At 40.3% G+C, this 26,374-nt stretch overlaps 1 protein-coding gene across 2 annotated transcripts in view; it reads right to left on the bottom strand.

Moving 5' to 3' along the window:
* Positions 1–1,861: 1,861 nt before the first annotated feature.
* The window catches only part of FCHSD2 (FCH and double SH3 domains 2), a gene marked incomplete at both ends in the record, with an annotated part of 298,329 nt that continues 273,816 nt past the window's right edge, over positions 1,862–26,374 (bottom strand). For both annotated transcript variants that reach the window (XM_079708869.1, XM_079708870.1), the window contains 7 exons: positions 1,862–1,945; positions 4,423–4,505; positions 4,648–4,777; positions 5,760–5,980; positions 6,266–6,443; positions 6,564–6,647; positions 11,991–12,125. In XM_079708869.1, the coding sequence (XP_079564995.1) occupies positions 1,862–1,945; positions 4,423–4,505; positions 4,648–4,777; positions 5,760–5,980; positions 6,266–6,443; positions 6,564–6,647; positions 11,991–12,125 (915 nt within the window). The remainder of the gene's footprint in view (positions 1,946–4,422; positions 4,506–4,647; positions 4,778–5,759; positions 5,981–6,265; positions 6,444–6,563; positions 6,648–11,990; positions 12,126–26,374) is intronic.

The following is a 26,374-nucleotide window of genomic DNA, read 5'->3' as shown; positions in this document are numbered from 1 at the left end:
CACTGGATTACATGTCCTGGAGGGAGGGGTTCTTTTTAAAAAGGAGGCGTATTTTTACAACTTTGTTTTTTTAAAATAAAATTAGCAGCTCTTCCAAAAAATATTTTAAAATATAACAAAAGATTTCAAATAACCCTCTGAGAATGAGGAAAACCCAGATTCAAGGACAATTTTGCTAGCTAAAGAGAGAATACAAGACTGGGTGGCAAGAACTGCCTGATTTCAGCACTTTGAAGATTTCTAAAGTGCTTTGAAGATTTTAAACTTATCAACAAACTTTAAAATCTTAAAAAAAAACCCACCCTTTAAATTTCTTTTTTAAACTTAAGAATAAGTTTGATAAACACAAAAAGACCTCAAATAGATCAACAGGTTAAGAAGCAAAAAACAAAAACAAAATCCTCAAATCATGGAGAAAATTCATCAATGGGTACTGTCACTGAAGTGATCAAATGACTAACTGAAAATTTCTAGCTCTGACCTTACTTTTGGTCAAAAATCCCATGGGGACATTTGGCGAGCATTTCAAGTTTTTAGATTCTTAGGAGGGATGGCGTTTTCAAAGCATAAGACAACTTTCGAATTAAATTCTGCAAATTTGATTTAAAAAAAAAGCAACTGGCAAATATCCCTTAGTCCCTAAGTAATGCACTCCCTATCTTCCATAGGAGGTGGAGGGCCGCCAGAGGCCTACTCTGGGATGCCTGCTGCTATGGGTTTGTTAGCCTGCAGAGAAGGCTACTCCTGGCTCTCCCTGTGACATGGAGAACCTGTCAATTTGCACCTGTGGAATCCTTTAGTCCTTCACAGGAAGCTAGTTTCCATGAGCCACAGGTTCTTCCTCCCAAGGAAATGTCAGGTCAGTTGGACCTGGGAAGCTGCATTTTATGTGGTGGGTGGCTGCCTGGGCCAGTGGGCTGGCTTGGGAATAAAATAATGCTAGAGGCCTCCCCAGTAGAGAAGCTCGACATGGCAAGTATGTGTCCCCAGTTTATCTAGACATTCAGATTCTAAGGATACTGGTCAGAATAGTATACGCTGCAAAAATTAAAATGAAAAATACCCAAATATAAAAAGAACATTAAATTGGCTCATTTCAGATCTGGAAGCTCCATTTCTGCTTTCGCCACAGCCTCCTTTCTATTAGTCTATGTGATGGGATGAGATTCGGCTACTAGTTCAGCCCCTCCATGTTAGCTCCACTAATACTAAATGAATGGCATAAATATTAATACAAAGGATACTGTTATTGTTTTAAGTCTGTTAGTTGTGGAAGAGATGTGCATTAATGCAGTTGGTGCCAAACTCAGGGCAGTCCATTTTTTTCCAATACGGTTTCAGTTTCTCAATTTGGGGACTAACTGCGGGGAGGAGCCAGCCTCTCCTGAAATCCCTCCTCCTGCTTCCTTATGTAGCCAACATGATCTGATTAAACTCAATCAGATGAGCAAAAGCCACCTGAAGAAAGAGAATCTTTGCCACATCCTTGTGGCCACAGTAATATACTGTACAAGTGCACATGATCAGTATCTCTGTGACTGTGCCCTGATTGAGGCCTGGTCTTGAGTCTCATACAAAAATGGGCCACTGTTAGGCAAGAGGGCTGTCCCCCTCTGTGCTTCTAGGGCCCTCTAGGATTTGTGCTGTGGTAGGAGAGATGACATAGAAAATGACAACAAAAAAAGGCACAAAATATTCAGAACATGGGAGGAGTCTACCAGGCCACCCAGTCACATATAATCCTCCTTGTTTTTGCTCTGTTCGAGTCATCATCATGCAAAGGTGCCTAAAAAACAAGACTGGCCAAACTCTAAGCCTGGCCTTGATTGTAGCAGTAACGGACGGACGGGCAAAGCCATCATCACACCAGTGTGATTTCCACATCCTCGATCTTCTCTGCTGGCCTTCGGTGGTTCTGCGTAGGTGGAGGGGGAGCTGCCCGGACCTGAGCAGGAAACCATCACATGGATTGTCAGTCAGTTTCCCGATTCAGTGCCTGAAGCATCCAAACCCCAACTAGTCATTTATCCAAGGACATGGGCACCCCAGGGCTCTCAGAAATGCTCTAAGCATGTGCTTTCAACTTAATTTTCACAACTTCTTACACTGAGAAGGACCTACTGTTCTGGATGAAATGTGAAACTCATGATTCAGGTTCTTGCCTCGGCTGAAATCCTCATGGGCACAAGAGTCTTTGTAGCCCTAAAAGCCTCGTCCAAAGCAAAGGCCTAGAGTTGAAAGCAAGAGAGCAATGCTTGGAGAACTGAAAACCTTTCAACATGTCTTGGAAGGAGAGTTGCAAGAGAGGAGACTAGAGAAGTAGGCTGGGGGTAAGTCATGAAGGGCCTCATTAATCCATATTTTAAAATCGGAGCTTTATTCTGTAGGCAAAGAGGAATCTTTGGTGGATTTTAAACAGCAGTATCAGATGTGTGAAAAGATGACTCAGGTAAAAGTTTGAAGAAAACAGTGGTGGTGGGAGAGAATACAGGTGACAGTTTTGGAGACTCTGGTGGTGGTCTGAAAGAAAGCTGATGTTGGCCTGAACTAGGGTACCGGCAGTGGGGGAGCAGAGGGTGGAAAACTTGACAGCTGTCTCCAAGGTAAACCTGGCAGGACTTGTGATGACTCTTTGTGGAAGGCAGGGTCAGGGAGGTGTCACGAGTGATGGCAGAGCACTGGCAGGATGGGGGTACCACTCACCAGGACAGGAAATATGGGAGAAGGAGTATGTCTGGGAGGGAAGATAATTAACTCGTGTTTTGCTGAGTTTTGGGGGTTTTGGTACATACACACTGAGATTTCCACAAGTCTGAAGTTCAGGGAAGAGACTGGATTGGCAGTTATAAATCTGGGAGTTGTCAGTAAATAAATGGTTATCAAAGCCTTGGGAGTAGATGAGATTACTCAGAGAGTGACTCTAAGGACTTTAAGAGAAGCAGCCCGTGGAAGGAACCCTGAGAAGCATCAACAGAGATGGACAGAGGCAGAGAAGCCCGCAAAGGTCAATGAAAACATAACAGGGAAGAGCCAATTCTGACTCTGTGTTGGATCTGTTTCTTTGACTTTAACCTTTGCTTTTCGTTGCTTTTGTTATTATAATCATACATAGTGGCCTGCCTCAGGGAACCCTGCCCCTCTGCCTGAATGTTAAACTAAAGTGCCTTTGTTCAGCTCACAGGGAAACAATCTGACCCTGCCCACCTGTGAATGGCTGCAGAAAAGAAGAAATTAACACATCCCCTCCCCATGCGGGCCAAGCAGGCAAAACTAATGGCCTTTTAACTTTACTTCCTCACCTCCTCCCCCATCTCTGTTCTATAAAATAAACAGGCATCCAGACCCCATAAGATGGTTTTTTGGGGACCCTAGTCTGCCATCTTCTTGGTCTAACAGTTTTCCAAATAAAGTCGCTATTCTTCGCCTCAGTACCTCATCTCCCGATTTATTGGCCTGTCGTGTGGCGAGAAGAGTGAGCTTGGACTCAGTAACAAAAAGGAAGGGCCAGGAAGTAGAAAGCAGACCAGGAAAGTGTGGTAGAACAAACAGGTCCACTTCTCTCCATTCCCGCTCTTACCCGCTAGTCCACACTACTGTCCCCTCTTGCTTGGACCACTGCTCCTGTGTCCGTTCTATCACCTTCCATTCATCCTCCACTTAGCTGCCATAGTAGTGTTTTAAAAATGCACAACTGGTCATATCACTGTCCTGCTTACAATCTTACAATAGCTTCCTAAACTTTTAGGATCAAGAACCAAGTCCTTAACAAGGTACTCAATATCTGCTGAATGAACAAAGCCAAAGGTAGTGAGTGGTTCAAAGAACTGTGTCAAATGCTGATAAGGGGGTCTAGGAAAATAAAATTGCAAATATGCACTAGATTAGCATGCAAAAGTTATGACCTTGGAAGAGCTGTTTCACAGTGAGGTGGTGGGGTGGAGTCAGAGTGAGGGGTGAGTAGAGGTGATTATTTGTAAGAATAGATTCCTTTGAGAATAGAAGCTCTCAAACCTCAAAATGCATGTATCTTATTTCATCTCAGTGTCCGTCAAAGAGGCAATTAGAGGCCTGGAAAATAGGTTCTCATAAAATGCCTGCTGGAAAAAAAAAATGCTTCTGTTTCACAATTAGACCACTTTAATGCTCACCAGAGCTTGTTATAATTTAAATACACTTTCATAGCTGTCACCTTGCAATCTCACCATGGCTCAGTGAGGAAAGCACCAGTGTAAGCTAGACCTTCCAAGATGTGTTCATTTTTATAGCCTTCCTTTTCCAGAGCTCTTTTTAACTTCCCAACTCCATCTTACCCTGGCATGGAGGGAATTAGTAACAACACAGGGGTCATGGAGATACATTCATTTCTAACTTTCAATTTGGAGAAACTACGCATTCTATAACCCTGCCAGATAAGAGACTTACAGGTCGTAGCTTCCCATATGAGGTCTCAGGAGTATGTCTGGATGCCTGTGAGAATCCTGGCGATTCGGCATGGAAGCTGTTTTCTAAGGGAGGGAATCAAAGAAGCTCAATTTATTTGTGTTGTTGAGCAATAAAAATGCTAATGCAGATCTGTTTGCTCTTCAGGTGAACGTGTGGATTTCTGAATGAAAGTGTATGTAGACCCATGCCCGGGAGAACCCTTACCATTTGCTGAAGGAGAGCCGGGGAAGTACTGGGAGCTCCTCTTATCTGGGCTGGGGTAAGGGCTACTAGGAGGATGGTCATACAGTGGCAGTGGAGGCAGGGAGCCGGGCAGCTTGGGGGAGGGAGAGATCTGCAGCAAAGGGAAGAGAGGTTACCAAGCGCTCACTTGAGGAAGGAGAGACTAGCAGGCTTCTCTGACTACTCCTGGCAAATTACTTTTCTTTGGAGCTAAGTTATGATTATTAACTTTCTTGGTCAGCCTCATTAGAAGCAAATGAGCCTAGAATAACCACCCCAACCCCCAGTTTTGTGTTGCATTTAACTTTTTCCTTCCACAGATCTCATTATACTACTGATTTTAGTTTATCTTAAACAGTTACCAAGTCAAACCATTCTCTAGAGTTCTATTAAAAACATACCAAATTAGTCAGTTCAGTGAAGAACAAAAAAAGGGACAAGTTGTATTTTTCAGTGAAGATAAAATAATTGGCTGAGTTTCTGATTTCCCCACGTTCTGTAAATGTCACGCTAAGTGGTCACAATACCACACAAGCAAGATGGACAGACATGTTCCTTATGGTCCTGGACCTGCCAGGCCTGCTGTGACTGATCCGAACTAGAAGTTTCCTGTAAAGACGAGGTTTGCTATGATGAGCTAAGCCTATGGAGCTCTGGCAGGCTCATCAGTTCTCTGAAAAGGACTAGCAGGACCTGGGCTGGGCAGGGAGGCTCTGACAGTGTGAGGGAAAAAAAGAGCAAGCTAATATTTTTACTGCATAAACTAACCACAGAGACAATACATTCCCTCTCTGGTTTCTTTCTATCTCTCCACCCAACTATTCTTTTGTATGTCACACACAACTTAGTATTTTGGTTCCCCATTTCAGAGAACAGAATGTGGGAGAAGTGAGCTGTCATACAGCCACTGCACAAGAGCCTGACTGACAAGTCTCTGCTTCCCAAATTCAGTTTTGCAGAAACCGGGCAACCAAGGATTGGAGTGGTGAGGGTGAGGCCAAGACCACAGCCCACTTTCGCGTGGGTCAGCAGACTCCTTGGGAGTCAATTTCTTTAAACGTCTTTTAATTCAGCTTTCTCCCCCTGTTGTGCACCTGAATCTCTCGCATCCATGGAGTGTCACCATTTTCTGAGGCTGAAAGTTCTTCCACTAGCACTGACGGGAAAACTCCAATCCTCCCATTGAATTCCCCTTCCCAGAAGCCATCGTCATCCTGGTTTTCTTTGTTCAAGATTCGGATGATTGCTCCCTCAGGAAAAGATAATTCATCATCTGTCTGGCCCTCATAGTCATAAAGTGCTTTCACAAAACAGACTAGGTAACAAGAGAGAGAAAAATGCAGTAAGAACACCGACAACCAGGTTACTTTTGCAGCCACCCCATGCACAAGTGACAACTAAAAGGCCATTGTACAGCTATAATTCTGTACTCACTGAAGATCAACTTTAGGGCTCTACTGTACAAGATAAACGTGACCAAATAAACATATTACAGAAAGGGAATAAAGTTGTGCTTTTAAACCTACTGAAGGCTGACTCCAGGGTAATACAGTTTAGGCCAAATGTGACCAAATAAAGAGTGCCTTGTTTCAGTCTTTACCACTGGCATCTCCGTTGAGGCTGCCTGAAACGAGTTCGGCCTCCGTGGAATTGCTGGATGTGTGTGACCGACTGTCCAAAGCAGCCAAGGACTGCAGCATGCTCAGCAGACTGTTCGAGGTGGGAAACTGTAGGTACTTTTCTGGTACATAACCCACTTGGCCGACTTTATTTCGAGCCTGAGTAAAAGACATGTGACAAAACAGGTTTGCACACACAATTTGGACAGGGTACAACAAGAACCAAAACAAACTCCTGAAAATGTCACAAGAAGGGGCGATATGAGCAAAGGAATATACCTTTACCCAGTCTTCCATATCTCCATCTTCAATCACTTCTAACACCTCATGTTCCTCAATGGTCAACTCATCTGGTTGAGAAGCCTGCAATGTAGGATGGTCATGGACAAAATTAAAAAGGTTAGATAAAGAGCAGATGTGAACTGATCATAACAAAAACTGGGGATCAAAATATTGAAATGATTTTGAAAAACGTATTGAACATAAAAACTTGAGTGTTGTAAAACTATCATAATGAGGTGAAGTTTTACTTTAAAAAACTAAACAAAATAAAGCCACAACAAAAACTGGAGAAACGGAATCCTCAAGAGGCAATCAGGTTCAGTGAACACAGCACTCTGCTGGAAGTAGAGGACCTGGGTTCTAGCTCCAGCTTATGTATCTATTGGTAAGTTATTCAACTTCTTGATGCCTCCATTTCTTCAAAATGACAATCCTGCCATTCTCGGGAAGATGGGGGAGTTAGTGTGGGATGAATAAGCACAGAACCATGATGATTTGGGAAGCACAAGCAAAGGAGAAAGCCGTGAATTAGAACTACACCAGAGGGCTACCATGGAGGTGCAGGCTGTGAAAATGCAAAGAGCTATGTACATGGATTGACTGATAGCTTGAGCAGTGCCTGGAATTCGTCTGGAATCACCGTAAAACAGTGAGAAGAAAGAGAAGAAAGTTGTAGGAGAGAAATGATTGAGATTGGTCAAAGTTTGGATTTATTATGCTCCAACTTAACTGTAGAGACTAGGCTGATCCACTTGTGTGCTTCTGCAGAAGTTGCTGTGATTTTTTTTTTTTTTTTAATCCCTAACAGCAGGAGTCCACTAGCACCAGACACCTAAATACTACACCTGAGGCAGTAGAATCTGAGAGCAAGCTCTCAGGGACTCTGCAGGGGGCTTGTAGAGAGAGACTTTGTGGCTTTGTTTTCTAGAGACTTGCCTGTCACATGTAACAGGAGGGGTCTGCGGACATCTTCTGGCTCTCAGTGAAAAGCCTTAAAAGCTTTCCCCAAGTCCCAAGATTAGTTAAAACTACTGCTTTAGACCATATAGTTTTTCAGATCTCACAGTCTCAAAGTGTAAAATATCTCCAAATTACACAAGCAAAAGTAAGGCAAGACTCATTTCCAAAGACTCATTTCCCATTTCATGTACATTTCATCAAACCCAGATTCTGGATATTGCTATAATAGCTACTTGAGACCGAAAAATAGTATTGAAAATGACTGACCAATCACAGAAATACTCCAGGACCAGAATTTTAAGTAGATTACCTCTGATCTCAAAATATGAGAAAAAAAAAGCTCACTGATTTTTGATAGCTTCTCCAATGGAATTTTTTAAAAATTTAATTAAATTAATTTTTATACAGCAGGTTCTTATTAGTTATCTATTTGATACATATTAGTGTATATATGTCAATCCCAATCTCCCAATTCATCCCACCACCACCACCACCAACCCCCTCCAATGGAATTTTTTCACTAATCTGAAACCACACTATGCCTTGAATATACCAGCAAGAGGCACCTACATAACAAATTCTGTGGCAAAACTTAAAAAGTTATCAACACAACCAGATTTCAGTGTGTGACAGCAAAGCAGGAGTGTTAAGAACACCTTTAAATATAATGCTGCCCTTGTAAAAAAAAGTCATGAAGGTCCATGCAAGTTGTCCAACATTGTTATATAAGCAGACACTAGCTTGATCATACCATACCTAAGCAGTGACCAATTCTTCCACTTGACAAGGTCAAGCCCTTTGCATGACACTCAAAACCCTGTGGTCTCTTGATGCTTTGGCCCCAGCAAACTATTCCCTATTCTCTGAACATACCACGTTCTTTATTGCCTCTATGCTTTTATCAGGCTGTTCCTTCTTTCCAGCAGGCCCTGCTCCCTCTTTCCCATATGGTGACTAGATTTAGATTACTGTGAGTTCAAGTCCAGCTTCAGTCTGTTTCTACAGGCAAGTGACCATAAGACCTTTTAGAGCCTCAGTTTTCTTTTTTATTCCTATTACAATGTAAGCTCCACGAGGGCAGAGATTTTTTGTCTGTGTTCATCAATGCTATATCCCCAAGCCTAGAAAAGAGCACAGCATGGTACATGGAAGGTGCTCACATACTGATATTTGTTGAATTAATGGGTTGGTTGATAATATCTTCGTTATAGGGTTATTGAAGGGATTAGAAAAAAAAATATATATATGTATGATACCGGGCATACAGGACTTCATAAATGTTAGCTATTATTATTACTCATGATTTGATGCCCAGCTTATATGTTTTCCAAGACCACCCACAATGAGCTGGTTGCTTTTTCCTCCTTTTATTCTTAGATGGCTTTGAGCATCCCTCTAACACTGACTACTTTGGCACTCAAGTTAGTTGTTTGCACTTGTGCGCTTCCTATTAGAATGACTTACTTAAGGCAGGGAATGTAATTCTTCTCACTTATCCCAACTAAAGACAGCGAGTAGTCAGTAAATAGTTATTAAATAAACACGTGGTCTCACACTACCTCATGAAGTCCTAATACGCAGTGGCAGCCAGGACCCCAGAAGCAGCCATGCCCTCCATTCACACCACTCCCACCACCATCTCTGTAAATTTCCTGTTTTCTTTTAAAACAATACGATTTTTCCTGATTACAAAAGTAATACATGTTCACTGTAGAAAAGCTAGAAATATGTATAATTAAGACCTTAAGGTAATACAATTTGGTATCTTACTTTTTGGACATATTTCTTCTTACATAAAAAACTCTAATATAATTTTCAATTATCTTCATAAAATTTTGTTAGGGTTACATTATATGAATGGTTAACTTATTTAACTATTTCCTTATTGGACTGCCAACTTTGCTATTATAAAGTAGTACTATGATGAAAGAGCATTTTGTATCCAGAATGTTTTTCTATATTGTGGGTCACTTTCTTAGGATATATACTATAGTAGGGTCAAAGTTATGAGCATTTTTAAGGCTTTTGAAACTACTACTTAAATTTAGCTTTTCTTTGTTCTCACCAGATTAACTTAGGCCTTCTTTGCTGGTCTGGACCATAGGAATCACAACTAGGTTTATAGTTACTCTCTCTCCACTCTAATCTTCCCTCTCTGGAATATCTATACCATGACCAGGGTTACCTTATTTAAAAGCCCAGTCTGATTTTAGGACACCCAATGGCTTCCTTCAGCCAGGATAAAAGCCAAACTCAGTCTGATCTACAGGTCTATCTGACATCTTTACTTCCAGCTGCTCTATTTCCCACACTTGATGCTCACACATCACTGAGTTTAACATTTCCTGAACACCCTATTATCTCATCAAACTGTGTCTCTGTATCTGCTGTTTGCTTATAAGGCTCTTTCCCTTCCCTACCTTATCACTGTAACTAGAAAGATCTTATTCATGACCCCATTGAAATGCTACCTCATCTGTAAAATTCCTCAGATGTAATAATCACTCAGATACCTAGGACCCTCTCTGTTTAAGGACCTTAAATTTTAATTCTGGAACTTCAAAGTAAATATAATACTGAGACGGAAGATAGGGAAACAATCCCAACCAAGTTTTATAATACTTTAAAACACCTTACAAGTATCTTGGAAGATGACTTCAAATTTTCAAAAGGTTATCAAAACAGTTTACATTGGGAAAAAAAAATCCCAACCCTTTTAGAAAAGAGGAAGTATTGTTAACTTAAATATATAATAAAAGGATGTTAAATGAAAAAAAGTCTGGTAATCACTGATATTGAGGAGTAAATAATATCAGCTTTTGGCTCTCCAGGGATGGTGGTGGTAGGAGTGAGACTGTCCCATGTATGATTTAGATTCTCTTCAGACCCTTCCTCTGCTGTTGTCCCTTAAGCATGGCATTAACATGAAAGGAATTCATTTAAATTAATGCCATTCATTAAAATGAAAGGGATTCATTTGTTCATGCCTTCCTTACATCATTCATTTATTCATTCCACAATTATTTCCTGAGGACCCACTATGTGCCAGGCACTGTCCTAGGTGCTGAAGATGCATACACAAGGTACACAGACAAGGTTTCTGCCTTCATGGACCTTTAGTGGAGAGTCAGATAAAGAAGTATGAAAACAAACAAGATTCAGTTTGGTTGGTGATAGGTGCTATATAGTAAATACATGAGGACAAAAGGGCAATGGGATAGAGTTGTGACTGGGGAGTTGGCTATGCATTTAGGTGGTCAGGGGAAACCTGACGAGGCACTATTTGAGCTGAGCCTATATGAAGAGCAGTGGGCAGCCAACCAAGATTTGGGAAAAGACAGTTCCAGGTAGGGGAGCAGCAAGTGCAAAGCTGTCAAGTCAGAGAGGAGCGTAGTGCTTTTGAAGACTGAAAGGCAGCCAGAGTTGCTAACGTGTAGTGCATGGGCTGGGTGGGTTGGTCTGACATGAAGCTAAGGAGATTTGCAGGGGCCAGATCAATCTGGACATTATAGACCCTCGTGAAGAGTTTATTTTTCTTTGTGTGATGGAAAGCTTATAAAGGGTTTTAGACAGGGGAATAAAATAACCTCCTATACGTATTAAAGATAATTCTGGCTGCAGAGTGGAAAGTGGACTGTTGGTAGACAAATATGAAGAAGGGATACCAATTATTAGGGTTTTTTTTTCTTTTACAGTAATCAAAGCAGTGGCCTAGACCAAGATGCGAAATGTGAATGGATTCAGGATATGTTTTGGAGGTGGACTCAACAGGACTGGCTAGTGATTGATGAAGGGAGTAAGGAAAAGAGAGGAACCGGGGAACTGAAACTCAATTTACTTTGTTTGAGTAAAAAGTTAATGTGAAAGCAGGGCAGGGGTGAGAGAGATTAAGAACTATTATACCAAATCAGGTTTGGAAGTTCAGGAATCTATTTATCCAGATCCCTGCTTAACCTGGAAATAAGGGGTGGTTATATTAAGGTTAGGAAAGGTAAAGTTTAACAAAACTGCTCTGTCAAGCAATTTTATTTTAATACCAATTTTGAGAACTATCGTAAAGGAGGGTCTTGTGTCAGGCAATTGATAAGGGTAAGAGTTCTAGTTACAGAAAATTTACTAGATGTCAGGCATTGTGCTAAATGCTTTGCTATAAAAGTGGTATCTCATTTAGTCTTCAAACTAGCCCTATAATATTATCCCCATAATATAGATAAGAAAACTGAGGCTCACAGAGAGCAAGGGACTAGCGTGGTTATGTAGATCGTAAGTGTCAGAGACAGGATTTTAACCGAGGCAGTCTGACGTCAGAGCCTGGACTCTTTCCCATTATGTTATGTTGCCTCTAATATGAACTGAACACCAATTTTATGATAAGTACAGTATAAGAGGCTGGGTAGATACAGTTACTTGTATCTTCAGAGTTGTCACAATTTAATATGAGAAGTATGTTAGAGAAATACAAACCTTATAGGAATAAACAACTTTGCAGGTGAGTGGATAATTTCTTAAGGTGCCAGAAGGGCTGGAACTGCTGTCATCAAAAACATCCATGTTGTCTTCAAACTCTTCTCCTTCTTCTCTTTCGGTATCTGCATTAAGCTAGGAAAAATCAGAAGCCATTGGCTAGCTTGCTTACTTCAAGAAAATGGATGAGAGCAGGAAAAACACTTAAAACCTGATTGTTTCAAAATGTTAATTTACTTATCAACTGCAGAAAAGTATCTGTTCTGTTCTCACTTGCATTTTTCATGTTATGAAAGGACAGAGTTTTTTTTTATTTTTAAAACCAAGAGTCAGTTAAATACTGATTAATGAAGGCCTCTTACCACTTTAAACTGATCATATTAGGAAACAGTAAAAAGATTTCTAAGTGCTACTAATGATGTGGAGAAACAGGTTTTCAGCTATGGCTGGTAGGAATGTAAACTGTACATCCTTGAAAAGAACCCCCACCTACTGAAATTAAAAACTAAACGTGACACTTGATCTAGCAATTTCACTTTTGTGAATCGATTATGGAGAAATAAAAGCACCAGGATGTAAGACGATATATTCTAGGATGTTTACTGCAACATTGCCTGTAGTGGTAAAAGCCTGGACACAACCTATATGTCCATCAGTAGAGGAATGTCTGAATAAACTATGATGTGTTCATATCATAGATAAATAACACCCATTAAAAATGAGTTAGGGACTAGAAAGCCCCAAAATAAATCAGTACATATATGGTTACATGATTTTTTTTTTTTTTTTTGCGGTACACGGGCCTCTCACTGTTGTGGCCTCTCCCATTGTGGAGCACAGGCTCCGGACGCGCAGGCTCAGCAGCCATGGCCCACGGGCCCAGCCGTTCTGCGGCATGTGGGATCTTCCCGGACCGGGGTACGAACCCATGTCCCCTGCATCGGCAGGCAGACTCTCATCCACTGTGCCACCAGGGAAGCCCTGGTTACATGATTTTTGACAAGAGTCCCAAGACGTTCAATGAGGAAAAGAGAGTCTTTTCCACAAATGATACTAGGAAAACTGGATATCCACAGGTAAAAGAGTGAAGTTGGACCCTTATCTTACAAAAATTAACTCGGGACTTCCCTGGCGGTCCAGTGTGGTTAAGACTCTGTGCTTCCACTTCAGGGGGTGTGGGTTCGATCCTTGGCCTGGGAACTAAGATCCCATATGCCACATGGCGTGGCCAAACAAACAAACAAAAACCAAAAAAACCCTCAAATGGACAGAAGACCTAAACATAAAAGCTAAAGCTATAAAACTTTTAGAAGAAGACAGAGGGGAAAAGCTTCATGACACCAGATTTGGCAATGATTTCTTGAATATGAAACCAAAAGCATAGGTAACAAGAGAAAAAAAATAGACAAATTGGACTACATCAAATTTAAAGCTTTTGTGCATCAAAGGACAACAGAGTAAAAAGGCAACCCACAGAATGGAAGAAAATATCTGCGAATCATATCTGATAAGGGATTGGGACTTCCCTGGTGGTCCAGTGGGTAAGACTCCGTGCTCCCAATGCAGGGGGCCCGGGATCGATCTCTGTTCGGGGAACTAGATCCCGCATGCAGGCCGCAACTAAGAAGTCCACATGCCACAACTAAGAAGCCTGCATGCCGCAACTAAAAGATCCTGCACGCCGCAACTAAAGACCCCACATGCCACAATGAAGATCCCGTGTGCTGCAACTAAGACCTGGCGCAGCCTAAAAAAAAACAAAAACAAAAAAAGATTAAAAAAATATCTGATAAGGGATTAATATCCAGAATATATAAAGAATGCCTAAAACTCAACAACAAAAAACAGCTCAATTCAAAAATGGACAAAGGGGCTTCCCTGGTGGCGCAGTGGTTGAGAATCTGCCTGCCAATGCAGGGGACACGGGTTCAAGCCCTGGTCTGGGAAGATCCCACATGCTGCGGAGCAACTTGGCCCGTGAGCCACAACTACTGAGCCTGTGCGTCTGGAGCCTGTGCTCTGCAACGAGAGGCCGCGATAGTGAGAGGCCCGCGCATCGCGATGAAAAGTGGCCCCCGCTTGCTGCAACTAGAGAAAGCCCTCGCACAGAAACGAAGACCCAACACAGCCAAAAAATAAATAAATAAACAAAAATGGACAAAGGGCTTGAAAAGACATTTCTTCAAAGAAGATATACAAGTGGCCAACAAGCATATGAAAAGATGCTGAACATCACTAATCATTAGGGAAATGCAAATCAAAACCACAATGAGATACCACTTCACACCCATTAGGATGGCTATTATAAAAAAACCCAGGAATTAAGTGTTGGTAAGGATGTGGAGAAACTGCAACACTCGTGCACAGCCGGTAGGAATGTAAAATATGTAGCTGCTTTGGAAAATGGTATGATGGTTCCTCAAAAAGGTTAACAGAATTACCGTATAATCCAGCAATTTCACTTCTATTCTTTCAATTCTTTTCAATTTTAATTTCTATTCTATTCTTTCAATCCTTCCTCCCAAAAGAGTCTGAAAGCAGGGACATGAACACATTTTTTTTTTTTTTTTTTTGCAGTACGCAGGCCTCTCACTGCTGTGGCCTCTCCCGTTGCGGAGCACAGGCTCCGGACGCGCAGGCTCAGTGGCCACGGCTCACGGGCCCAGCCGCTCCGCGGCATGTGGGATCTTTCCGGACTGGGGCACGAACCCATGTCCCCTGCATCGGCAGGCGGACTCTCAACCACTGTGCCACCAGGGAAGCCCATGAACACATATTTGATTACCAATCTTCATAGCAGCATTATTCAGAATAGCCAAAAGGTAGAAGCAACCCAAGCATCCACTGAGATGAGGGGATGAACAAAATGTGGTATATGACAACAGAGTACTATTCAGCCTTAAAAAGGAAGGACATTCTGACACATGCTACAATGGATGAACCCTAAGGACATTAAGTGAAATAAGCCAGTCACAAAAAAGATAAATACTGTATGACTCTACTTATATGAAGTACCTAAAGTAGTCAAATTTATAGAGACAGAAAGTAGAATGTTGGTTGTCAGGGATTTGGGGGTTGGGGGACAGGGGAGTTATTTTTTAATTTTTTATTTATATTTATTTATGGCTGTGTTGGGTCTTTGTTGCTGCACGTGGGCTTTCTCTAGTTGCGGCAAACGGGGGCTACTCTTCGTTGTGGTGTGAGGGCTTCTCAGTGCTGTGGCTTCTCTTGTTGTGGAGCACGGGCTCTAGGCGCACAGGCTTCAGTAGTTGTGGCATGTGGGCTCAGTAGTTGTGGCTCATGGGCTTTAGAGCACAGGCTCAGTAGTTGTGGTGCACAGGCTTAGTTGCTCCGTGGCATGTGGGATCTTCCTGGACCAGGGCTTGAACCCGTGACCCCTGCATTGGCAGGTGGATTCTCAAGCACTATGCCACCAGGGAAGCCCCAGGGGAGTTATTGTTTAATTGGTATAGAGCTTCACTTTTGCAAGATGAAAAGAGTTCTGGAGACGGATGATAGTTATGGTTGCACAAAAATGTGAAGGTACTTAATGCCGCTGAACTTTATATTTAAAAAAGGTTTAAATGGTAAAGTTTATGTATATTTTGCCACAGAAAAGGGCACGGTTCCTTTTGAAATGTAGCACAAGGAAAATAATTTAACCCAGTTTGAATGTATATTGTTACCCATCATAGCTAAAAGGCATATATTAATTAAAATCGAATTGAGTGTAAAAAATGTATTTGAGTATTGTCCATTATATTAAAATACAAATAATATTTATATGAGCATAAATATCTGACAGACGTAGGCAAAGTAAGAAGAATAAAGACTGGAGAATAGAGGAGATTGGGGTGTTTTTTATATACCTCTGAACTATAAACTATTAGAATAGGCATGTTTTATTTTTATTTTTATAAATTTATTTATTTATTTATTTATTTTTGACTGTGTTGGGTCTTCATTGCTGTGTGCGGGCTTTCTTTTAGTTGCAGTGAGCGGGGGCTACTCTTCGTTGCGGTGCGCAGGCCTCTCATTAAGGTGGCTTCTCCTGTGGCAGAGCATGGGCTCTAGGTGTGTGGGCTTCAGTAGTTATAGCACATGGGCTCAGTAGTTGTGGCTCACGGGCTCTACAGCGCAGGCTCAGTATTTGTGGCGCAGGGGCTTGGTTGCCCCGTGGCATGTGGAATCTTCCTGGACTAGGGATTGAACCTGTGTCCCCTGCACTGGCAGGCAGATTCTTAACCACTGCGCCACCAGGGAAGCCCCTGTTTTACTTTTTAGATTAAAAATCCAATAAAGAAGAAACAGAATAGGCTCAAAGGTTTCTTGGTTTCTAGCTACATATAAACACTTATTTGGCTACTTTTCCCTATGTTTAAACGTGCAAAGGCACTAATGCTTACACATTAAGGATACAAGGAATGGAGAGTCAGAACTGGGCCTTACAGTAGAACAATTAATTAAAATACCAAATACCTACTATAAGCTAGGCTCTTATATAAGCTAGGCTCTTAGATATGAAATGAAGGACGCTGTCTGCATTGCAGGAGTTCACAACCTAGAGTGGGAAATGAGCACAACCAAATGCTAAGTGCACAGAGGGCCCTGTGAAAATGGAAAGGGTGAATTGAGAAGAAGGTCAGAGATTTCCTGAGATTCAATGAGTCAAAAAGTATAAGTTGCCTATAATGTCAAGTTCTACTCTTTATTGAGTTAATGTGATTTCTCTTGTGTAATTATCACTGACATTTTAAAAGACTCTCTTCAACTGCTATTTACCTAATAAAATTCTAAAGAACTGGGGGAAGGAGAGGGTTCCTGAGGAATAAATAGTACATATTTCTTGTCACATTTATTGCCTCCATTTCAAAGCCCCTGTAGTAGTCTCATTTATAACTATTACAGAAAATTCTCCACAGCTGAGTGCCTCACGTGCCTCATCTTACAAATATTCATGTATGGTCAGTCAGATCAATGACAAAACAGACTCAAATCTTGACCTTTCAAATTATCTCAGGCTTATGATTCTATTATTTTCCAATAGGGCGTCATATAAAAGATGAGGTTCACATGCAGGAAACTGCCGTAAAACTAACTTAAACATATTTACATATACTTGGAAGACATTGCCTTTACATTCTAGTAAAGGTTATAGACATTAAAAAAAAAACTGGGCATTACAAAAAACAAAACAAAACAAAATACCCATACATCTATAAAAACTAAAATTAAAGCCAATGTGGGTAGAACATGTTTCCAAAAATATAGCATAAGGAATGTTAATATGTACTGTGCTTTGGCACTGGGAATCAATCCAATACATTTCATTTTGGCAACGTTGTTTGATACTAAACATTCCTTTCTTTCTCCTTCATTTTGAGTTCATTTTTTTGATTCTCACGGAAGGGACTGAAAGGTTGCAGTGACAGCAATAGGGGTCACTGCCACATGCTTTTGCATTGCTCTAGCAGCTTTCCAAAGTATGTCATCTCAGGACAATTTTTTCCTTTTTCCTCCTCCACCCTCTGTAACTTAGCTGTTGCAATGCCTTCTTGACCCAGCATTTCTAAAATCACATTCTTCCTGTTTCTTAACAACTGCTCACTTAACCCTTTTCCTTCCTGTCATCTGACAGAATTTTAATCAAAACTATTCTTTCTAGCTGTATTAATATTTTTCCTTTCTTAGATGTTATAAAATGCTTACTCTTATTGCAAGGGCAGAAAAGAACGTTTCCAAGTTGGTTTTAGTAGCTGACCTCTTGTATTCAGCAAAATTATCTCTGAAGGGCTTCATCAGCTTTATGGTCCCTGGATCTGACAGACTTGGGTTTGAATGCTGACTATGCCATTTACTTGCTATATGACCTTGGGCAAATTATTTGACTTCTCAACTTCAATGACCTCATCTCTATAATGAAGACAATTACTTCTTAACAAGGTTATCATAAGGATTAAGTGAGGCAATACTTAAACGCTTAACACATGCTTGGTACATAGGAGGTACTTAATACATCATTATTGTTTTTATGAGAAAAGGAGAATATAGATTAAAAAAATCCGGTGACCTCCAGCACAGAGGAAGGCAGCTCCCTATATAACTGGCCAGCAGAACCTCCAAATTCCATCTAGACAGAAAAGTGATCACAGTAAACATTCCAGACACAACACAAGTATATTATAAAAAATGATGTTGAAAATATCAGTAAAATGGATTTCTGTTTCCAGCAAGATGGAATATTAGGGACCAGATTTAAACTCCTTCCAGAAACAACTAAAAAACTGTTCAAAATATATGAAAGAACAGTTTTCAAGACACTGGACATCATGTGATGAAAGTTAGTGATCCTTGGTGTATGGGAAACAATTTCCCCAACTTACTGTATGAAAAAAGTTTCCAAGCTGAGATATAGCAGGAGGGAACCCAAGAAAAGGGTGGTGGTCTCCCTGAATTGAGGATATGGAACTGGGAATTCAGGAAGGTCAAAGTGGCTAGAGTTTGCTGGGTAGAGTAATGAAGAAATGCATAGAGAGAACTCTGGAAATCTGCAGAGGGTCTCCCTCAAGTCTTCAGCTAAGTACTGATCAGCACATATATGTCAAGAACTACCTGAAGCCAGCAATAGAACCACCCAAAGAATTAGAGGGAACAATCCTCAGCATTCACATAGGTCTGGGAATATTTCCTATTCCCTCTTAACAGAGCAGAAAACCTCATAAGGCACAGGGCATCATGTAGAGAACTGAGAATATCAGTAAGGATACAGAAGACTTGAACAACACTACAAACCCACTTGACTTAACTGACATTTATAGAACATAAGAGCTAACACCAGCAGATTATATATTCTTTTCAAGTACACATGAAACATTTACCAAGATATACCATATAATGGGCCACAAAACAAATCTCAATAAATTTAACATGATTCAAGTATGTTATCTGACCACAATGGAAATAAATTATGTCATTAATAGAAAGGTATCTGTAAAATTCCCGAATATTTGGAAATTCAATAATACTTCTAAACAACCCATGAAACAAAGAAGAAATTATTATTATTATTATTATTTTTTGCAGTACACGGGCCTCCTACCGCTGTGGCCTCTCCCGCTGCGGAGCACAGGATCTGGATGCGCAGGCCCAGTGGCCATGGCTCACGGGCCCAGCCGCTCCGCGGCATGTGGGATCCTCCCGGACCGGGGCACGAACCCGCGTCCCCTGCATCAGCAGGCGGACCCTCAACCACTGCGCCACCAGGGAAGCCCCAAAGAAGAAATTAAAAGGCCAATTATAAAATATTTAAAACTGAATGAAAATAATAACACAGTGTATCTGAATTTGTGTGGTATCTGAATTTGTATGGTGGCGCTTAAACAACATGTAGAGGGAAATGTTTGTACCAAATGCCTATATTGGAAAAGAAGGAAAGTCTCACATCAGTGACCTTAGCTACCACCTTAAAAAATTAGGAAAGAGCAGATTAAATCCAAATTAATCAGAAGAAAGGAAATAATAAAAACCAGAGCAGAAATCAATAAAATAAAAAATGGAAAAATGACAGGCAAAAAAGTCAATGAAATCAAAAGCTGTTTTTTTGTGTGTGAAGATACATCAAATTGATAAACCTCTAGAAGGATGATCAGGGAAAAAAAAGAGGAGACACAAATAAACAATATCAGGAATAAGAGAAGTGATGTCACTACAGATTCTCCAGACAATCAAAGAATAATAAAAAATATTATGAGCAACTTTATGCCAATAAATTTGGCAGCTTAAGTGGAATTGACAAATTCTTTGAAAGATACCTATGATCAAAGTCCATTCAAGAAGAATAAGTTGAATAACCCTATCTCTATTAAAGAAATTGCATTTGTTGTTTAAAAAACTCCCACAGGGGGCTTCCCTGGTGGCACAGTGGTTGAGAATCCGCCTGCCGATGCAGGGGACATGGGTTCGTGCCCCGGTCTGGGAGGATCCCACATGCCGCGGAGCGGCTGGGCCCGTGAACCATCGCCGCTGAGCCTGTGCGTCCGGAGCCTGTGCTCCGCAACAGGAGAGGCCACAACAGTGAGAGGCCCACGTACCACAAAAAAACCCAAAAAACCCAAAAAAAACCCCTCCCACAGGGGACTTCCCTGGTGGTCCAGTGGGTAAGACTCTGAGCTGCCAATGCAGGGGGCCTGGGTTTGATCCCTGGTCAGGGAACGAGATCCCACATGCATGCCTCAATTAAGAAGTCCGCATGCCGCAACTAAAGATCCCGCATGCCGCAACTAAGACCTGCCACAGCCTAAATTAATAAAACTCTCAGAAAAACCTCCTCCAGTTCCAGGTAACTGTTGTGACTTCTATTAAACATTTAAGGAAGAAAAAAATTCTACATAAGCTTCCAGAAAATTTAAGAGGAGGGGATTCAAATTATTTTATGAGACAAGCATTATTCCAAAACCAGACAAAAACATTATAAGAGAACTATAGACTAATAAAGTATCTGCCATAAATAGACATAGAAAAATGCTTATCAAAATTTTAACAAGTTAATTCCAATCAATATATAAAAAGGACAATATACCAAGATCCAAGTGGAGTTAATCAGGAATGCAAAGTTGGTTTAATATTTGAAAAATCATCAATGCACTTCACAGTATTAACAAACTAATAAAGAAAAAAATCATTTGACAAGATCCAACATCCATTCCTATCAGCAAACTAAACAAAAATAGAGGAAACTTTCTTGACATGGTAAAGGGCATCTACAAAAATCCTACTGTGAACATCATACTTAATGGTGAAAGACCGAATGCTTTCTCCCTAAGTTTGGGAACAAGGAAAGAACATCTGTTGGCTCTTACCACTTCTATTCAAGCATTGTACTGGAGACTACAGTTGTTACAGGAAGGGAAAAAAGCAAGCATGGAAGGAAGTAAAACTATCTTTATATATAGGTGACATGATTATCTATAGAGAAAATCTACATAAAAGCTACAACAACTAATAAATGAGTTTAGCAATGCTGTAGGATACAAAATCAATATACAATAAGCAATTGTATTTCTACAGGTTAACAATGAACAATCAGAAATTGAAATTAAAAAATCATTACGATAGCATTATGAAATAGAGATAAGTCTGACAAAAGATGTGCAACACCTATACACTGAAAACTATAAAACACTGCTTAGAGAAATTAAAGACAATTGGAAGACTCAATATTGTTAAGATGTCAAATATCTTCAAGCTGATCTACAGATTCACTGCAATCCTAATGAAAAAATCCTGGTAGAAAACTGATTTTAAAATTCATATGGAAATGCGAAGGAACGAGAATATCCAAAACAATTTTGAGAAAGAAGAAAGTTGGAAGATTTACAATCTGACTTCAGGACTTTAAAGTTATAATAACTAAGACAGAGTAGTACTGTCGTCAAGCTAGACAAATAGATGAGTGAAACAGAACAGGAAGTCCAAAAATAGACCCACACATACATGGTTAGTTGATTTTTTGACAAAGATGTGAAAGCAATTCAGTGCAGAAAGGACAGTCTTTTCAACAACAACAAGAAAAAAGAATTTTACTCACTCTTCTTATGTAACTCACACTGAATCACAGATTTAAATGTAAAACCTAAAATTATAAAGCATAGAAGAAAATCTTTATGACCTTGGGTTAGGCAAAGATTTCTTAGTTATCATACCACACTATGATCCATGAAAGAGAAAAAAATAAGTTGGACTTCATCAAAAAAATTTCTGCTCGGGCTTCCCTGGTGGCACAGTGGTTGAGAGTCCACCTGCCGATGCAGGGGACATGGGTTCGTGCCCCGGTCCGGGAAGATCCCACATGCCGCGAAGCGGCTAGGCCCGTGAGCCATGGCCGCTGAGCCTGTGCGTCCAGAGCCTGTGCTCCGCAACGGGAGAGGCCACAACAGTGAGAGGCCCGCATACCGAAAAAGAAAAAAATTTCTGCTCTTTGAAAGGCATTGTTAAGAAAATGAAAAGAAAAGCCACAGACTGGGTGAAAATTATGTAAATCATCTATCTGATAAAGGATTTGTATCCAGAATATAAAAAGAACTCTCAAAATGCAATAAAAGGAAAACAAACAACCTAATAAAATATGGTTGAAAGATCTGAACAGACACTTCACTGAAGAAGATATACAGATGGCAAATAAGCATAAAAGAAGATGCTCAATATTATTAGTGAAATGCAAATGAAAACTACAATGATACACTACTGCACACCTATTAGAATATCTAAAATTAAATAGATTGACCATACTAAGTATTGGCAAGGTAGTGGAACAATTGGAACACTAGTACTCTATTGAAGGGAATGTAAAGTGGTACAACCACTTTGGAAAACAGCCTGACAGTTCTTAAAATGTTAAACATATAGCCACTGTATGACCCAACCAAACACACATTCATAGCAGTTTTATTTGTAATAGCCCCAGACAACTCAAATGCCCATCATCAGGGTGAATGGATAAACAAATTGTGGTATATTCATACAATAGAATACTACTCAGCAATTAAAAGAAATGAACTATTGATACATGCAACAACATGGATGATACTCAAAATAATCATGCTGAGTGAAAGAAGCCAGACAAAACAAATTGTACACTTTTAAGTATGTGTAATCTATTGTATGTCAATTATACCTCAGCGAAACTGTTAAAAATATTAGTAAAGCTTGGGAATTTTAATGACAACTGGCCACACAGTATTTGAAGATGCTATAAGACCATTAATTATATCAAAATAGGGCAGTCAGTGATTCACCAGATGCTGAAAAGAAAAAAAGGAAAAAAATGCACAGCAATTGAAATGAATCATGATAAAGGTTAGAGGAAGAAAGGGTCATCCACAGAGTAAGAGAGTATAGTAAAGAGCAGCGCTTTAGAGGCAGGCATATCTGGGTTCTAATCCCAGCTCTCTCCACTTACTAGCTGTATGCTGTTGGGTGAGACAGTTAATTCTTCTAAATCTGTCTTCTCATCTGTAAATACATTCAGGATGGTTGTGATCATTAACTGAAATAATGTATGAATGTGCCTGACATGGAACTTGGTACAGAACAGATGCTTTACCAATGTGAATTCCCTCCTTTTGGTAGTATTTTAAGCTTAGTTGGTAGAACTGGAGTAGACAACTTATCTTGAGGTTCAGATTAATATTTTCGAACATGTAATATATGTAAGGATCTGTGTCAGGTACTTTACTTGTTATTATGGCTATGGAGAAAGTCAAAGAACATAACACAGCTAGAGACACTTCTCTTAGAAGTGAAATGCTCTACATTTTTTCAGTGCCCTACTTTGGTCTTGGCTGTCAGTAAGTGAGAGTGGTTCCCTCAATCTGTGGACACCAATTCAACAGACATTATAGGTAATTCCCAGCGCCTAGCAAAGGGTCTCATGAGCAGTGCAGGCTCAATACATGCTTACTGAATTGAATTAAACTGATGTTACTGGGAATTTGAAATGTTAGTTTCATTAAAAGTGTGGCCAGTTTGAGTATGGAGTTTAGTCCAATAAAAAGACGACTGCCCATTTGGAAATACAGTAAATATAAAAGCAATTGAAGATTGTTGCAGGTGTGTTCCATTATTTTCTACAGTTTACATTTATTTCATTACAAAAATCCATTGTTTCTTTCTTTGGGATTTAGCTCAAGCCAACAAACAGATTTTTGTATTACAAAAACAAAGCCTGTTGGATGCAAGGACTATAAGGCATTATTGAGGCAGCTGGGAACCAAACTAGCATCCTAACGGTTTAAAATCTTTATTCTTTTCTTTCAAACACACATTCAACATGGTCTTCATAATGAGTAGAGTTAGAACTTATTTTTTATTTTTTTTAATGATTTTTTAAAAATATATATTTATTTAATTATTTGGCTGCGCTGGGTCTTAGTTGCAGCACACGGGATCTTCGACCTTTGTTGCGGCATGCAGGTTCTTAAGTTGTGGCATGCAAACTCTTAGTTGCAGTCTGCGAACTCTTAGTTGCGGCATGTATGTGGGATCTAGTTGCCTGACCAGGGATCAAACCTGGGCCCCCTGCACTGGGAGCACAGAGCCTTAGCCACTGGACCACCAGGGAAGTCCCCTAGAATTTACTTCTATGCAACTCTGCAAAATGCTCATATACTTAGGGAGGCTACACAACAGAGTAATTGTCTGGATGCCTTGGCATGGTAGTTGGGGGAAGTGGCTGAAGACAAGGAAGTTACGTAAACACTGTCAGCTATAGTTTGAGAATCTAAGGGGGGGGGGAAAGAGCAGAAAGAACAAAAATAAACCAACCTCAAACTAAAAATCTCTGACTCAGTAGTTCTACTTCTAAGAACATATCTTACAGAAAAAAATCCCCAACATGAAAAAAAATGCATACAAATTTTTTTTTTTTTTGCGGTACGTGGGCCTCTCACTGTTATGGCCTCTCCCATTGCAGAGCACAGGTTCCAGATGCAGGCTCAGCGGCCATGGCTCACGGGCCTAGACGCTCCATGGCATGTGGGATCTTCCCGGACCGGGGCACAAACCCATGTCCCCTGCATCAGCAGGCAGACTCTCAACCACTGCGCCACCAGGGAAGCCCCCATACAAATGTTTTAAAGAGTATTATTTAGAATATGTGGAGGCAATATAAATACTAAACCTAAAGAGAACAGTTAAGTGAACACATTCCCAATGGAATACTATACAGACATGAAAAGGATGATTATGAAGATCAACCATCAATATGGAATGTTAAATAAAAGTATACAAAATTAACTTTATTATGATAAATATGTTCAAAAAGGAATAGTAGAAAGAGGAAGGAATTCAATCAAGTTGCTAACAGTGGTGTTATAAGGATGGAGTTTTGTCATTTTTTTCTCTACTGTACTTCCTAATTTTTTATTATCTAGTTATATAACTCTTTCTACTCTACAATTAACATAATTTCAAAATTAGGTTGTAAATTGGGTATGGGTTTTTGAGTAAGAGAAGGCAAGAAAATAAGAGAAGGAAAGGCCCAGAGACCAACCTGGGTGCGGGGGCAACATCAGTTATGCAGCGGAGGGGTCACCCCCACACCCCAAATCTCAGTAGGGGCAGGTCAGAGTTGCACAGCATGAAGGGTCACCCCCAAATCTCAGGTTCAGGGTCAGTGCAGGGCCTGTTTTTATCAGTGGGAGAAAGAAGGGGTCCTCCACTGACAGAACCGGTTAGAGGCCCAGCAAGAAGAAATGATTTCAAAACCAAGACTTAAAAAAAAAAACAACCACCAAAAAACGTTAGAAGACGGATAGGAACGGCTGGAGGTGAAGGAACAAGGGCAAATTCTTCAGCCAGAAGCCCCATGAGATTCTGTTGAATGAAAAACCGTGTTGATCGCAAAGCAACTAACTCAGGTTCATGTAAACCAGCTCCCAAACTTGTTTTGAACTTGCACTGCACCCACATTCGCTGTACAATTAAAACAGCCCTATCAGTATTCCTATTCCGAGAATATGGAGATGAAGAAAAAACAAGAGATTCTGGTAGAGGTTGCATTATTTAAAATACTGACTTACAAAACTGCACTTGGCTTTTCAAGTCCTGGTGCTCTAAATGCAAGGGTTGATTCTCTCAAGTTCCTCACCCTGTGCCCCTCCAAAATACAATTCTAAGACTGGCAAAAAAAAAAAAAGAAAATAAGAGAAGGGAGGGATGAGTGACAGAGGGGTGACTGGGCCACTAGCAGCAATCCAATCATAGGAAGCTGTATGTAGACTCTGGTTAACCATCAACTGAATAATTATATCAGTAGAATGCTCTCTTTTTTTAAAAAAATTGCTGTATTCTGTTTTTTTCCTTCCCAATCCTATATTCTGTACCACAGCATAATACAGAAGGCAAAGAGTTAATACTCGAGTAAATATAGTTCTATCCTTATTCTATAAGGTAAACAGACTCTATATTTTAAAAACATTTATCTTCTATAGGGCACTTTACACTAGTAATGTCTAACAGTACTACTAACCATGTTTTCCAGATGGAAGGGAATTCTAAACCTGATGACTAATGCTTTTGTTGGCATCTATAATGGAAGAAATAATTTGGCCCTCAGAATGTGTATTTATGCTCCTTGCCCCTCACCAGCCAGCTGTCAGTGTGAAGAGATACAAATCCCTCTAAATTATTTCAGGGCTGTCATTTAAAATCAGGTTAAATAAATATTGGGACTTCATTAAACTATTTTATGCCTACACTTTTTCTTTATTTATATTGTTATATCCCTCAGCTGAAAGTGGGAAGACACAGCCTCCGTAAGAGTGACTAGAGGGAAGAAAGAGTGGAATGGGATCGCAAAATGCTCCTTTCACAGAGGATATGACATG

The sequence above is a fragment of the Hyperoodon ampullatus genome, assembly GCF_949752795.1.
Source record: "Hyperoodon ampullatus genome assembly, chromosome: 7".
Taxonomy (NCBI): Eukaryota; Metazoa; Chordata; class Mammalia; order Artiodactyla; family Ziphiidae; genus Hyperoodon; species Hyperoodon ampullatus.
This window is presented reverse-complemented; position numbering and strand designations above follow the sequence as displayed.